Raw genomic sequence first — 13,102 nt, 5'->3', positions numbered from 1 at the left:
AAGAAAATTTTGAGATACTTAAACAAAAGTTTTGCTAAAATCTAGGTAAACTATATGTACAGTATTGTCCTCATCTACTTGTTTAGTAATACTTTCAAAGTAGTTAGTTTGTCATGATCTGTTATTGATGAATCACCATTTGTTTTTTGTGATGATTGTTTCCTTTTCAAGATATTCAACAACCACCTCTTTGATGAACTTTTTGAATTTCCCCAGGAACAGAAATCAAGTTCACTAACCTAAAGTTTGCAGCCTATATTCTCTCTTCTTTTTTGAAAATTAGCAAATGTTGGCCCTCCCCAAATGTTGTAGTAGGGCTCCTGTCTTCCATTATCATTCAAATATCACTGACAGAAACTCAGTAATTACATCTATCTGAGGTTATAGCTATTCTGCACTTGGTGACTTGAATTCATCTAGAGCATCTAGATGTTCTCTTACTATCTCACTTATCTTAGATATTGAAGTCCTAGTTAATAGGTTGGGTTGTCATTTCCACTGTAAAATTTCTGTTCTTTTGCAGTGAAAAATAGAAACAAAAAACAGAATTGAACACTGGCCATCTCTTTTGCCAGGTATTATCATTTTATCTATTTAAAAAAAGGTTTGAGCCTCCTTTTTCTCTCAACATTGCTTTAAAAGCATTCCTCTTTATTAGTTTTAGCTCCCCTCATCATCCATCTCATTCTGAGGTTTGGTGTTCCTGAAAGTATTTTTAAAGGAATGTGCCATGCTCTTTATATTTATCTTCTGTATCTTGGACTTGCTTTCATTTTCTGTGCTTTTTAAAATTGACATGGCCAATGTGGGAATTTGTTTTATATGACTATGAATATTGGTTTCAAGGGTTTTTTTTTTCCTTTTTCTTTTTTTTTTTCTTTTTTTCAGTAGTGGAGTAAAGAAAGAAGAAAAAAATTTTTGTTTATTGAAAAAATAATTTTAAAAAATTTTAAAATGAAATAAAATTTAAGTTGCTTGAGAAATATTGGCCTTTTCAGACAAATCCCATTTTTCCTCTTCACTGGAACTATTTCTCTTTGTACTTTCATAACTTTGTTTTTGAGTATCTTCTGTCCATCCATGCACCCCAACCCTAGATTGATTTCTCCTGAAGTATTTAAATCTAAGGAAATCTATATCAAACTATGGCTAAATCTCAAATCTTTCTCTACTACAAACTCTTAAGATGGCAAGATCACATTACCTTCTCCAAAATTCTAATCATTTCTACCTCAAAAACTCTTCAAAAATCAGGTCTAGAATAGCATTTCTCCCTATTAATTATTTTTTTGAAGGGTGAAACTATTATTATGCCATAGAGAGCTCTAGCAGATGAAATCTATCACTATTATATCATGTCTCTGCTTCCAGGCTTGTGGTGTTTCTCAAACTCTTCATCTATTTCCTCAAAATTTCTATTTAGATAGTCTCAAATGAAAAAATCATTAAAAGAAATTCTCTTTTTACATTTACACAAATATTCTTCATTATGCTTCTCCTTATCTGGATCCTGGATTTCCTCATATGAATGCACCTTACCTTTTACCTTTTAAAAAATATACTTGGAGCAGCTAGTTGGTATAGTGGATAGTGCACCAGCCCTGAAATCAGGAGGATCTGAGTTCAAATCTGACTTCAAACACTTAACACTTCCTGGCTGTGTGACCCTGGGCAAGTCACTTAACCCCAGTTGCCTCAGCAAAAACAAACAAAAAAATATATATATATATAATACACACACACACGCACGCGCACACACACACACACACACACACACACACCCCCAAAGACAGTGAACAGTCACTGGCTTCACCTTATCTAGTCTTAATAAGATCAAATTTGACCCCTAATGCCCTATCAACTTTAAAAATATTTTTTGCATTAGCATTTGAGGCCACATTTTTACTACTGGCTTCTTTTTTTGTATTTTTCCTTTAAATTTATGGTATTAGAACTATGGAAGTAGAATTATGGCATTAGAATATGATGGCTACTCATTCGAGTAGTCTGTACTCACTCTCAGTTTCTTGGCATCTAAATCAAGAAGAGAAAATGTTAGGCAAGGGTATGTTGATAAATAATTAACAGCCAAAGTTCTCTGCAAAAAAATATAAGAAATGCTTTTAAGTTAAATCTGCATTATTAACATTTTATCCATACCTTTCTTAAGTCTAAACAAGCCAATGAAGAAAAAAAAGAAAAATAAAACAAGCCCCAAAACTGAAATCAAAAATAAAATAAAAAAAAAGTTTTGATTCATAGTTTTCATTAATTTCCAAGGTGCAAATACTAACAATGAAAATCAGCTCTCATGAGCAGGTATGAGCTGACTCTAGCACAACACTTTTTTAGGTTACATTTTCACACAAAAGAAAGAACAGATGACAAGAGAATTGTTCTCTCTCCCTTATGGACAAATTTTAAAATTTTCTGTCCTGTGTTCCTGTATAGGAAAAAAATGTATAATATAACAGACACTGTTTTCAACAAACTTTTTTTTAAAGAAGAAAAAGAGGTATTTCAATAAATGACTTCTGAATTAATCTTTTGTAAGTCTGAGAATATAATTGCAAATCACAATTCAGTGAAAACACATTTGCAAGAAACTGAAATTATAGTTTAATTTCTGAAGGTTTATCAATTCAGAGTAGAACTAATAAAACTATAAAAAAAGTTAACATTTAAAAGGCTATATTTTTCAAATATCTAATTGACAGAAGTTGAATCACAATTTATGATTGAAATACTACTTGTGCTACTAATAAACTACACTTTTGGTAGATGAGAGGAGTACATTTTAGATTGGACTTTTTGTAATATTAACTGTAAACTTTCCAAGAACTATTTGTCTAAATGTATATATATTAGCTTTTCCTAAAGATAGTCCTCTTTAGATCAAAAGAACCAGATGGTACTACCAATATAAAAATAAATAGTAAAAAAATATGACATTAAAATTCTAATGAAATAAAATATTTCACTGAGGACTAAGTAAGACATAGCTAGTTTTAAAACTTGGAAGCACATAGCTTCTACATTCAGCCCACCTGGTATTCAGACACAATTTGTGTAGCTGATACCAGATATTTTTGAAGGATATTTTATACCTGGGAAGGGAGAGGAGATAAGCCAGTCAGTCAGTCATAGCAGAATTCCAGTTGCAACCAAATAGCAAGCAAAGAATCTCGGACTCTCTTTTTCCAACTCTTCCTTTAGGTCGAAGGGATCTGAATTTTATACCTGAATTTTATAATGAGACAAGCCATAAATCATGACACAAATCCAACTGCAATCTGGCTTTTAGGTAATCAACATGTACATAGCAGATAGTACGGGATCCTCTCTTTCTTATATACTTCATTTACATATTAAGTTTGATAACACATAGGGCCCAATTGTGAATATTCCCATTTCTTGCCTCTTGGTGCCATAAGCACCATTATGACAAAGACTATTTACTATTTAAAATTTTAGTCTTTTCTAGGACAGTGGCTATGCTTATTGGATACTCAATAAATGATGCTGAATTCAGATAAAATAATTATTTCAGTATTTTATCAGTTTTTCCAGAAATTCCGAGTATTCTAATCAACAGATATTGATGTGAGAGATACATCATCTAGGTAAAATAAAAAAGCTGCCACATAATTAGAAGTCACATGGACAGCCTGGATATAATTTCTGTTCAATGTCCAGGAATACATGCACAAATGTGGTTTCTATTTTGACCACTTCTTCCTTTTCCAAATGTTTCCTCTATTCCACTAACAATGGCCATTAGTGAGCAACTCCTATTTTAAGTCAGCTATTTGAAATAGGAAAACTAGAGATCCTTTTCCATTCATATCCATGTACTACACTCTCTAGCCAATGTTTTCACAAGTTTCCATTTTCAAATGATAGAAAGGAATTTTAAAAGACTTAATTTAAAATAATTGCTCTTTTTTAGGGTTTTTTTTAAAACTTCAGTTATGCTTTTTATGCCTTGAATACTATTACAATTTTAAATCAATTACTCTGTTAAATATATCCAATCAATTTCTAATACATACAATTTAAACCTGAATTTAAAACTGAATCCTTTAAATTCCTATCTATAAATCTGGTTTATATCTTTATTAGCTATTACCTTCAATTTTTCTAGATTAAGAAATTTGCTAATAGTGTATTTTATAGAAAATTACAGATAGATACATAATGGATTACCTTTTTACTTACTGCTTGACAATTCCATTTTAATAAATCACAAATTGGATAATGTGAAATGATAATTATTTCTGGATTTACTTGCGTTGAAGAATTAATAAAATGTATATGATAATAATGGCAAATGGAAAGAAATGTATTGGATATCAACCAACCTAGTAGTACCTAATATTTGTAAAATACTTCAGTAATAGGTCTTATTTTAGGTTCAAGGCAAATATGAAATATCCAAGCCTTTCATGTTCCCCACATCAACATTTAAAAAAAGTAGTTTAGGCTTTTTACTGATGGGGAAACTGAGGCTTACACAGTTTAAATGTGACCTAAGGTCACAATGCTCTTATATATCAGAGGCAAAGTTGAACCCAGAACTTCTGCTCTCTCTACTATACCAGGTAGCCCCTCTGCTTAAATTGACATCTCTAACCCAACTTTATTATTCTTTTCTCTAAAAAGCCAATGTTCTTATTAATTCTATCCTATGTAAACCATAAATTTAATCCTTATGTCATTAATTTATTTCCAGAGTATTAAAGAAATTATACAGATTTAATCCAACTTCTAAAATTTTCTTTGCAAGGGTACTTTAAGGAACTAAAGTTGTTAGCTAGACTTTTTTTGTATTGTATAATTAGATTCAAAATTCTTGCTTGTTATATTTACTAGACATATATATATAGGAACATATAAAGTTTAACACAAAAATGAAATTTTGTTTCATTTCTAAACGATTAATGTAGAGCTCCATGTTAATTATACATTGAAACCAAAATGTTACAAGCAATAAAATTATCTGAAAATATTTATTGATTGTTCATTATATGGGAGACTCCGTGAGGATTATAAATTAGGATAAGATATAGTCCTTGTATAGAGCTGCAAAAAATTCCACATTTTTTCCTATAGTTTTTTCTCTGAGACTTTGCACATTTAAATTGTTTTCCTAACAGAATAATTTAATATTTTTTCACTTTTTTGGTTTTACCAATAAAGAAACATTTATTACATATAGAAGAACTTAACTTCATTGGTCTTTTGGAACTAAGAAACTTTTAAGGACTAGCTAAAAATAAAGGATTATTAGTCTACTATGGTTTAAGGTATTATAATGAAACCACAAAAGCATACCAGACAATTTTCTTTTAAAATTTAAACAGCAGGCTAATATGCCTCTGAATGAATATTATATTTTTCAATAAATACATTGAAAGCAAATAGATGTTCTCTAAATAGTCACAATACTACGAGTACCAGTAAAATACATAGGAGTAAAATTACTCCTATGACAATGAAAAAGATCATTTATAGAAATTGACATAGACTAGAAAAAAGGGGGAAAAAAAGAAGTGGTTTATATTGTATTTTGTTACCTTGTTCTGGAAACTGAAGTAAGGAAAACAGGTATAGATAAGATTGTAAACACAGAAACCTTACTTAATTATAAATGGGATGCTATCAACTACTTTCACCCATGTTTTCATAGAAAAACATGTCTTGCACAAAGTAAATGTAGAAACTTTTTGTTTTTAGGAATAGGAACTATACTGTAATTTCATTGGAATAAGGAACTCCTTGTTGAAGAATTACTTTTCCCAATGCAAGTCAGTACATTCTCTACAACTTCAAGACTTAAAGCAGAAATCTTTTTTGGTCTCATGTTCTCCTTTCATGAAGTCTGAGAGATCTCTTCTCAAAATAATGTTTGTTGTTTACAAAGATCTCTTGAAATCTTTCCATTGATAGATATGAACCCAAAGTTAAGAATCTTGATCTTAAGACAGGTGTTTGGAAAACTAAGAGGTTAAATGATTTATCTATAGTCACACAGCATATTTCAGAAATAGAATTCAAGCTTGGGATTTCTTAACACCCAAGCACAATTTTCTAATAATCAGGTAATATTATATTCTTTTATTTCAAAAATTATTATGATTATAGAAGGATTCTGGATAATAAAAAGATATCTTATCCTTTTAAATAGTTATTAATATAAAATTATTAAATTTAAAAGCAACAAATATAGATAAAATAAGATTATGTATACATATAAAATCAGGAATGCAAAAGTGAACAGGAAATCAGATCTCAAAGTACTAACTCCTCACCAAAATATCTCTGACAAACACATATGCTTTCAAAGATTAAAATTAAAACAATTTCCTAAGGTTTTTTCCTTTAATTATAAGACATTTAGCATTTAATATTTATGTGGCTTTTTGGTTTATGACTAATTATGAAACAAAAACATTCATGATGTCAGCAGCAGAGACAGGAAGGTAAAGTATAATCATCAGGCAGCAGAGGGAGCTAATGCATTGTCTTTTAGTTTGCTATAATTCCTCTTCTCTGCTTTTCTCCTTTTAAGGATCTAGGAGATTTTTAAGTTGATGTATATAAGGACATTTAATTTTAAAATAACTTTTATGGATTTTGATATTCTCTTATTAAATTATTTTTTCCAAGATATTTATTATATTTGAAATACTTTTTTTCAGGTCACATAGCAACTAAGTTAAGACAGCTGAAGTTGGAATCCAGGTCAGGAATCAGGTCTCCTGGCTCCAAATTTAATACTTCTCTCATTATATCAAACTAAAATATAAAGAATTTTTGGAAGATAATGTTATTATCTGAAGATGAACAATTGCATGGCAAATTACTTTGATTTTGTTGTTTCCCAAAAGGATACTAAATTTTTCTGTACTATAACCACTGCTGCATAGTATCTTATCCACAGTTGAAAGAGTAAGATATCTACTATTTGAATCTTTAGCATATTGTAACTAAAATCTTTTAAAAGTGGGGCAGCTAGATGGCAGCTAGGTGGCAGCTAGGTGGCACAGTGAATAGAATACCAGCCCTGAAGTCAGGAGGATCTGAGTTCAAATGTGACTTCAAATATTTAATACTTCCTGGCTGTGTGACCCTGGGCAAGTCATTTAACCCCAATTGCCTCAGGAAAAAAAACAAAACAACAACAAAAAAAACTTTTAAAGGCACACCAGATTTTCACAACTATGGTATTAATGAATATTATCAACGTGGAAAAGGAGCATTCCCAGAAATTTTCAGTGGTCAAGATCAAAGTCAGCTTAGACTTCACCTAGCCTGAAAGCCAAAAATCTTTAAAGAATAGTTCCCTGTGAATACTTTAAAAAATAGAAAAAGCCTTACTTACCTCTGACAAGTGATTTCCAAAACAGTTTGTGAAATAATCGGAATTTGCTATACATTTTCTACACTTCCAACAATGAAGAATAGCTACTTCTTGGCTATATAATTTGATTCCCATTTCAAGTCTTTTCATCTGTAGGAAACATTAATGTATTATTATTATTTTTTAATTAGGAAGGAACTAGGATGGGTCAATGTATTTTGCTAAGTTCTAAAAATTACATCAGTTATATTTAAGGATTGACCATTCTATTCAATGACAATGCTAATAATGCATGCTATTTTTTTTTCTTGTCAACTAATTTTCTTTTTGTAGAATGTTTTAATGTTAATAATAGTGAACTGTTAATTTTATCACATACTACCTCTCTTGCTAATGACAGGAAAAAGCAATTACTGAGAGGCCATTAAAAAAATTACTGTAGTGATTTGAAAATAACTATTTTAAGGCTATCAATGTTTTTCATTAAACTGGGATGTTGTATAAGACATGCAGTAATTTTAAATTATGATATATAACAACTTATCTTTTGTGTCTATCCACGTGTTCCAAACTACTACAAGAATCAGAAAACTTACTTTATGATCATATATAATGATTTTCATCTTATTAATTGTTCTCAGTAGAAATAACTTACTAGACTACCTACTTTAGCATGTATAGTAAAAATGAGAAGACAAGAAATATTTCCCCAATATTCATTAGCCTAATATCTCACATGGGCTAATAATTATAAAGAACAGCATAATGCCTGGCACATAGGAAGCAAATATCAGTTAAAATTATTATTATAGTCATATATGGACTTTCATACCAAATTCTACTTTAAGCTACTCAGAAGATTGTTTTATAGAAACAATACAAGGAATTTATGTATTAAAGTCTCAGTGTAAATAATAATTTATTTAAGCACTATTTTTCTTTAAGAAAAGCATTTTTAACCTTCACTTAAATGCCACCTGTTAAATAGTTAAAAATGCTTTCTCAATTAAATTATTTATCTTAAATTAGGAGTTTTGTATGCCACTTAAGGTGGCATTTACTTTTAATTACTATTAAGGCATTACTTAAGGTAATGTTAAGTATCCCCAAAAAGATGGCAGAAAAGTAAATTCTGAAAGAGTGATCTTATTTTCAAATTCACATCCTAAGGAAAAAGACACTGATGGTTTTTATAATAGAAGGCAGGAAAATGAGAAAAAAAAATGCTTTAAGTAGAAAACTTGATAACTCAAGCATATGCTAATGTACAAAAGGGGTGTTTTTTCCACACGGTATTGTGAAAATCTTCACATAATCACTTATTTCCCTCTATTCCTCCGTTTTTTAATTTTTGGCAGAGGAAACTGGGGTTAAGTGACTTGCCCAGATCACACAGCTAGTTAAGTGTTAAGTGTCTGAGGCTGGATTTGAACACAGATCTTCTTGTCTTCAGGGCCAATGCCCTATCCACTGCACCATTTAACTGCTCCTTCTGCTGGCTCCCATTTTTAAAACAATTTCTGGAGCCATTAACCACTTTCTGCCTGTTAGTAATTTCATTAATTATTCTCAATTATTTAAAATAACAAAAAACAAAAAAAAAAAACAATAACTTCCTAATGCCTGATGCTCTCTTTTCAGAAATCCTTAATATTTTCTTTTTCTTTTTCTATTAGAATTTGCTATTTTTAGCTGTTCACAATCTCCTTGAGATAATTAACTTTTTCTTGTTCTTTAGTATTTATACAATATCTGTTCAAAAATGATGCCATCATCTCACAAATCTGATTGCTTGAGATATGAATCATGAAAACTATTTTTCTTCATAATTTAGTTAATTTACTTTCCCCCCCCCCCCTTCTTTGAAAGAGTAATTATGCTCTTAGGAAAAATTTCTCTCAATAGAAAGCACTTTGTTATAACAAAGGTTTAGTTAAACTAAGATCTACCAACTACTAGCTACTAGGGCGAGAGATCATTTTATTATACTTCTGGTTCCCATTCATCTTTATCTTGGGAAAGAGTTGCAGAGATGTTAGGTTTACAATTGTATTGCCAGATTTAAAAAAAAATTTCTAATAGCAAATTAGGGGTCCAAGAACTGCCTATTCCTAATTCTTATTAATACATGTATAATATTTATAAAGCATTAACACAGTAGCCTGTACATAATAGGTGCTTAATAAATGCTTATTCCTTTCCTCTCTTTGCTTTTATCTTTTGTTTTCAAGTTAGTTTTGGGAATCAAACATCTTTGGTAATTTTAGGAATAGACAGAAAAGATTGGAAAATATTAAATAATTTTTTTAAATTAAAAAAAATTGTCGTAGAGAATATGGGAAAACTCAGACATTAATGCATTGGTGCTAGAATTGTGAAATGATTCAGCCATTCTGGAGTGAAATTTGGATCTATGCCCAAAGGATTACCAAACTATATGCCCTTTAACCCAAACACTACTGGTCCTGTATCCCAAATAGATCATAAAAAAAGGAAAAGGACCCACATGTGCAAAAATGTTTGTAGCAGTTTTTTTTTTTTTGTTGTTGTTGTTGTTGTTTTGTTTTTTTGGTAGTGGCAAGGAACTGGAAACTGAGTGGATGCCCATCAATTGGAGAATGGCTGAATAAGTTATGGTACATGAATGTAATGGAATATTATAGTTCTATAAGAAATGAAGTGTAGGCTGATTTCAGAAATGCCTGGAAAGAATTATACAATTGATGCTGAGCGAAGTGAGCAAAACTAGGAGAGCACTGTACAAAGTAACAGCAAGATCATGTAATGATCAACTATCGTGTTTCCCCGATAATAAGACCTATCCCGAAAATAAGCCCTCCCCTTACTGTGTAAGATTCCTCTAAAATAAGCCCTGCCCCAAAAATAAGCCCTATTGAGATTGCTACTGTAGTGAAGGTGATCCCCTGTGCTACACGCTACATTACAGTACCCTCTGTATGCACCGTTCCCCCTTTTCCCCCCAAAATGCATGCTGCGCTCTGAGCTGCATCCAATCAGAGCTGCAGCAGTGAGCGCATCATCCTGTCTTTTTTTTTTTTTTTTTTTTTTTAATAACTTTTTATTGATAGAACCCATACCAGGGTAATTTTTTTACAGCATTATCCCTTGCATTCACTTCTGTTCTGATTTTTCCCCTCCCTCCCTCCATCCCCTCCCCCAGATGGCAAGCAGTCCTTTACATGTTGAATAGGTTACAGTATATCCTAGATACAATATATGTTTGCAGAATTGAACAGTTCTCTTGTTGCACAGGGAGAATTGAATTCAGAAGGTATAAATAACCCAGGAAGAAAAACAAAATGCAAGCAGTTTATATTCATTTCCCAGTGTTCTTTCTTTGGGTGTAGCTGCTTCTGTCCATCTTTGATCTATTGAAACTGAATTAGCTCTCTCTATCGAAGAGATCCACTTCCATCAGAATACATCCCCAAACAGTATCATTGTTGAGATATATAATGATCTCCTGGTTCTGTCATTTCAATTATAAGTCTCACCAATCCTCTCTGTATTCATCCTGCTGGTCATTCCTTACAGAACAATAATATTCTATAACGTTCATATACCACAATTTACTCAACCATTCTCCAATTGATGGGCATCCATTCATTTTCCAGCTTCTAGCCACTACAAACAGGGCTGCCACAAACATTTTGGCACATACAGGTCCCTTTCCCTTCTTTAGTATCTCTTTGGGATATAAGCCCAGTAGAAACACTGCAAGATCAAAGCATCCTGTTCTTCCCCAGTGATTTGCTTGCTGGCGCCATTGAGAGCAGTGCCGCGGAGGAGAGCTGAGGCAGGACAACATAAAAACCCGGTATGTAAGTGGGAGTGAGGGGGCATGATGGAGGATAAAAGGGGTATGATGGAGGATAAAAGAAGAACTCGGGGGGCATGATGGAGAATAAAGAAATGAAGAACTTCCTTGCAGAGAGAAGAATAGATCAAGTAATGATTCCTACAGGAATGACTGCCTATCTCCAGACCCTTGATATTGCAATAAACAAGCCATTCAAGGACCATTTGCGCATGGAAGTCAATGACTACATTGAAAATAGAATGGAAAGAAATCAGCGTGGAAACTTTGTGAAGCCCTGTCTGCAAGAAATCGTGACTTAGGTGAAGAAGTCATGGGATAAAATTACTGACAGCTGTGTCGCCAAGGCACTACAAGCAGATTACCTGGACATGTTCATTTAAAGAGAGCTATATTGCTGGGCATGACAGATTGGGTCCACTTCTTCTGAAGGAAATAGAGGCGCAAGACATCCAGGACAGAATTCAGGGTATGGACACTTATGATAATGTTGTTGAAGATGATGACATGATCATTACTGAATAAAGGTACTTTTTTTTGTTCACATTTATCTGTTTATTAAAATTGCTGTCAATATTCATTAAAATAAGCCCTCCCCTGAAAATAAGCCCTCTGATGTTTTTCTGTCCAAAAAAATAATAAGACAGTGTCTTATTATTGAGGAAACACGGTATGATAGACTTAACTCTTCTCAGCAATACAATGATCTAACACAATTCCAATAGACTTAGGATAGAAAATGTCATTGACATCCAGAGAGAGAACTATGGAGACTGACTGTGGATCAAAGTATAGTATTTTTACCTTTGTGTTTTTTTTTCTTTTTTGGTCTGATTTTTCTTACACAACAAGCAAATATGAAAACATATTTAGACTAATTATACATATTTAACATATATTAGATTTTTTTGGGGGGATATTAGATTACTTAGGAGATAAGCAAGAGGGGAAAAATCTGCAACAGTCTTATAAAAATGAATGCTGAACACTATCTTTGAAATGTATTTAGAAAAATAAAATACTATTAATTTTTTTAAAAAAGAAAATTTATCATAAAGGGGAAAATGAATCTATGTTATGTCTATATTTTGCTCACCTACTTGTGAGGAAAGCTTTATAAATAATGTCCAAAATATATGTGCCAGTATTCAAATTCCAAGAAAACAATCAGGTGCTGTCTATGGTTCTGAATCCAATCAACAGAATCACTATTCAAGATCTAAAAATCCCACAAAAAATGATTGTTTCCTTAGGTCAAATTTGGGCAGACCTACATAAAGCTAAAAAATAACTGCAAATATCTACAAAGGGTAGTAAAAAAAAAATGTACTCATTATCTTAAACTAATTAATTATATTAGCATTGTTGGAAAAGTTTTTTCAGATTTGTGATACAAACACTGAAATTAAACAAATTCTATAAAATTACATTTTCAGAAAATTCTAGACTTTCTTTCATCTTGTGATGAGTTCCTTTTTTTCTTACATTGTGAGTGTGCATATTGTCTTTTGTATGGCTCTGAGAATTAAATGCCCATGATGAATGCATTTTTCTTTTGTGGTGCCTCTTCTTTCTTTGTGAAGAGTCAAGAAAATCCAGAAATGTCAACTCCTAAGCAGCAGAATGGAATTAAGTATAAAACAAAAATAATAATACTTACTCTAGATAAACTCATAGGATATAGGTTCAAATGTTGCCTCTAATATTTATACTTGGGTGATCTTTTTAAAATAACTTTCCTGGGCCTCAGTTTCTTCATATGTAAAATGAGAAAGTTGAACTACATGGCTTCTGAAATCCCTTTCAGTTCTAAATGCAGCACACTATGATTTACATATCCTCTGACCATATTTCTTAAGAGTCTCGTCTTTATTTATAACCAGAGGGTTGTCTTTTAAAGT

The 13,102-nt window shown here is 31.7% G+C and overlaps 1 protein-coding gene across 1 annotated transcript in view; it reads right to left on the bottom strand.

Annotated features, from left to right (window-relative positions):
- RNF180 (ring finger protein 180) overlaps positions 1–3,134 on the bottom strand; it is a gene marked incomplete at its 5' end in the record, with an annotated part of 176,715 nt that extends 173,581 nt beyond the window's left edge. The window contains 2 exon segments of the mRNA XM_051971248.1: positions 2,018–2,098; positions 3,108–3,134. Coding sequence (XP_051827208.1) covers positions 2,018–2,098; positions 3,108–3,134 — 108 coding nt within the window.
- Positions 3,135–13,102: the final 9,968 nt, after the last annotated feature.

Source organism: Antechinus flavipes, chromosome 1 (assembly GCF_016432865.1).
Source record: "Antechinus flavipes isolate AdamAnt ecotype Samford, QLD, Australia chromosome 1, AdamAnt_v2, whole genome shotgun sequence".
In the NCBI taxonomy this organism is placed as follows: Eukaryota; Metazoa; Chordata; class Mammalia; order Dasyuromorphia; family Dasyuridae; genus Antechinus; species Antechinus flavipes.
Note: the sequence above shows the minus strand (reverse complement) of the source record. Positions and strands in the feature narration are given on the sequence as shown.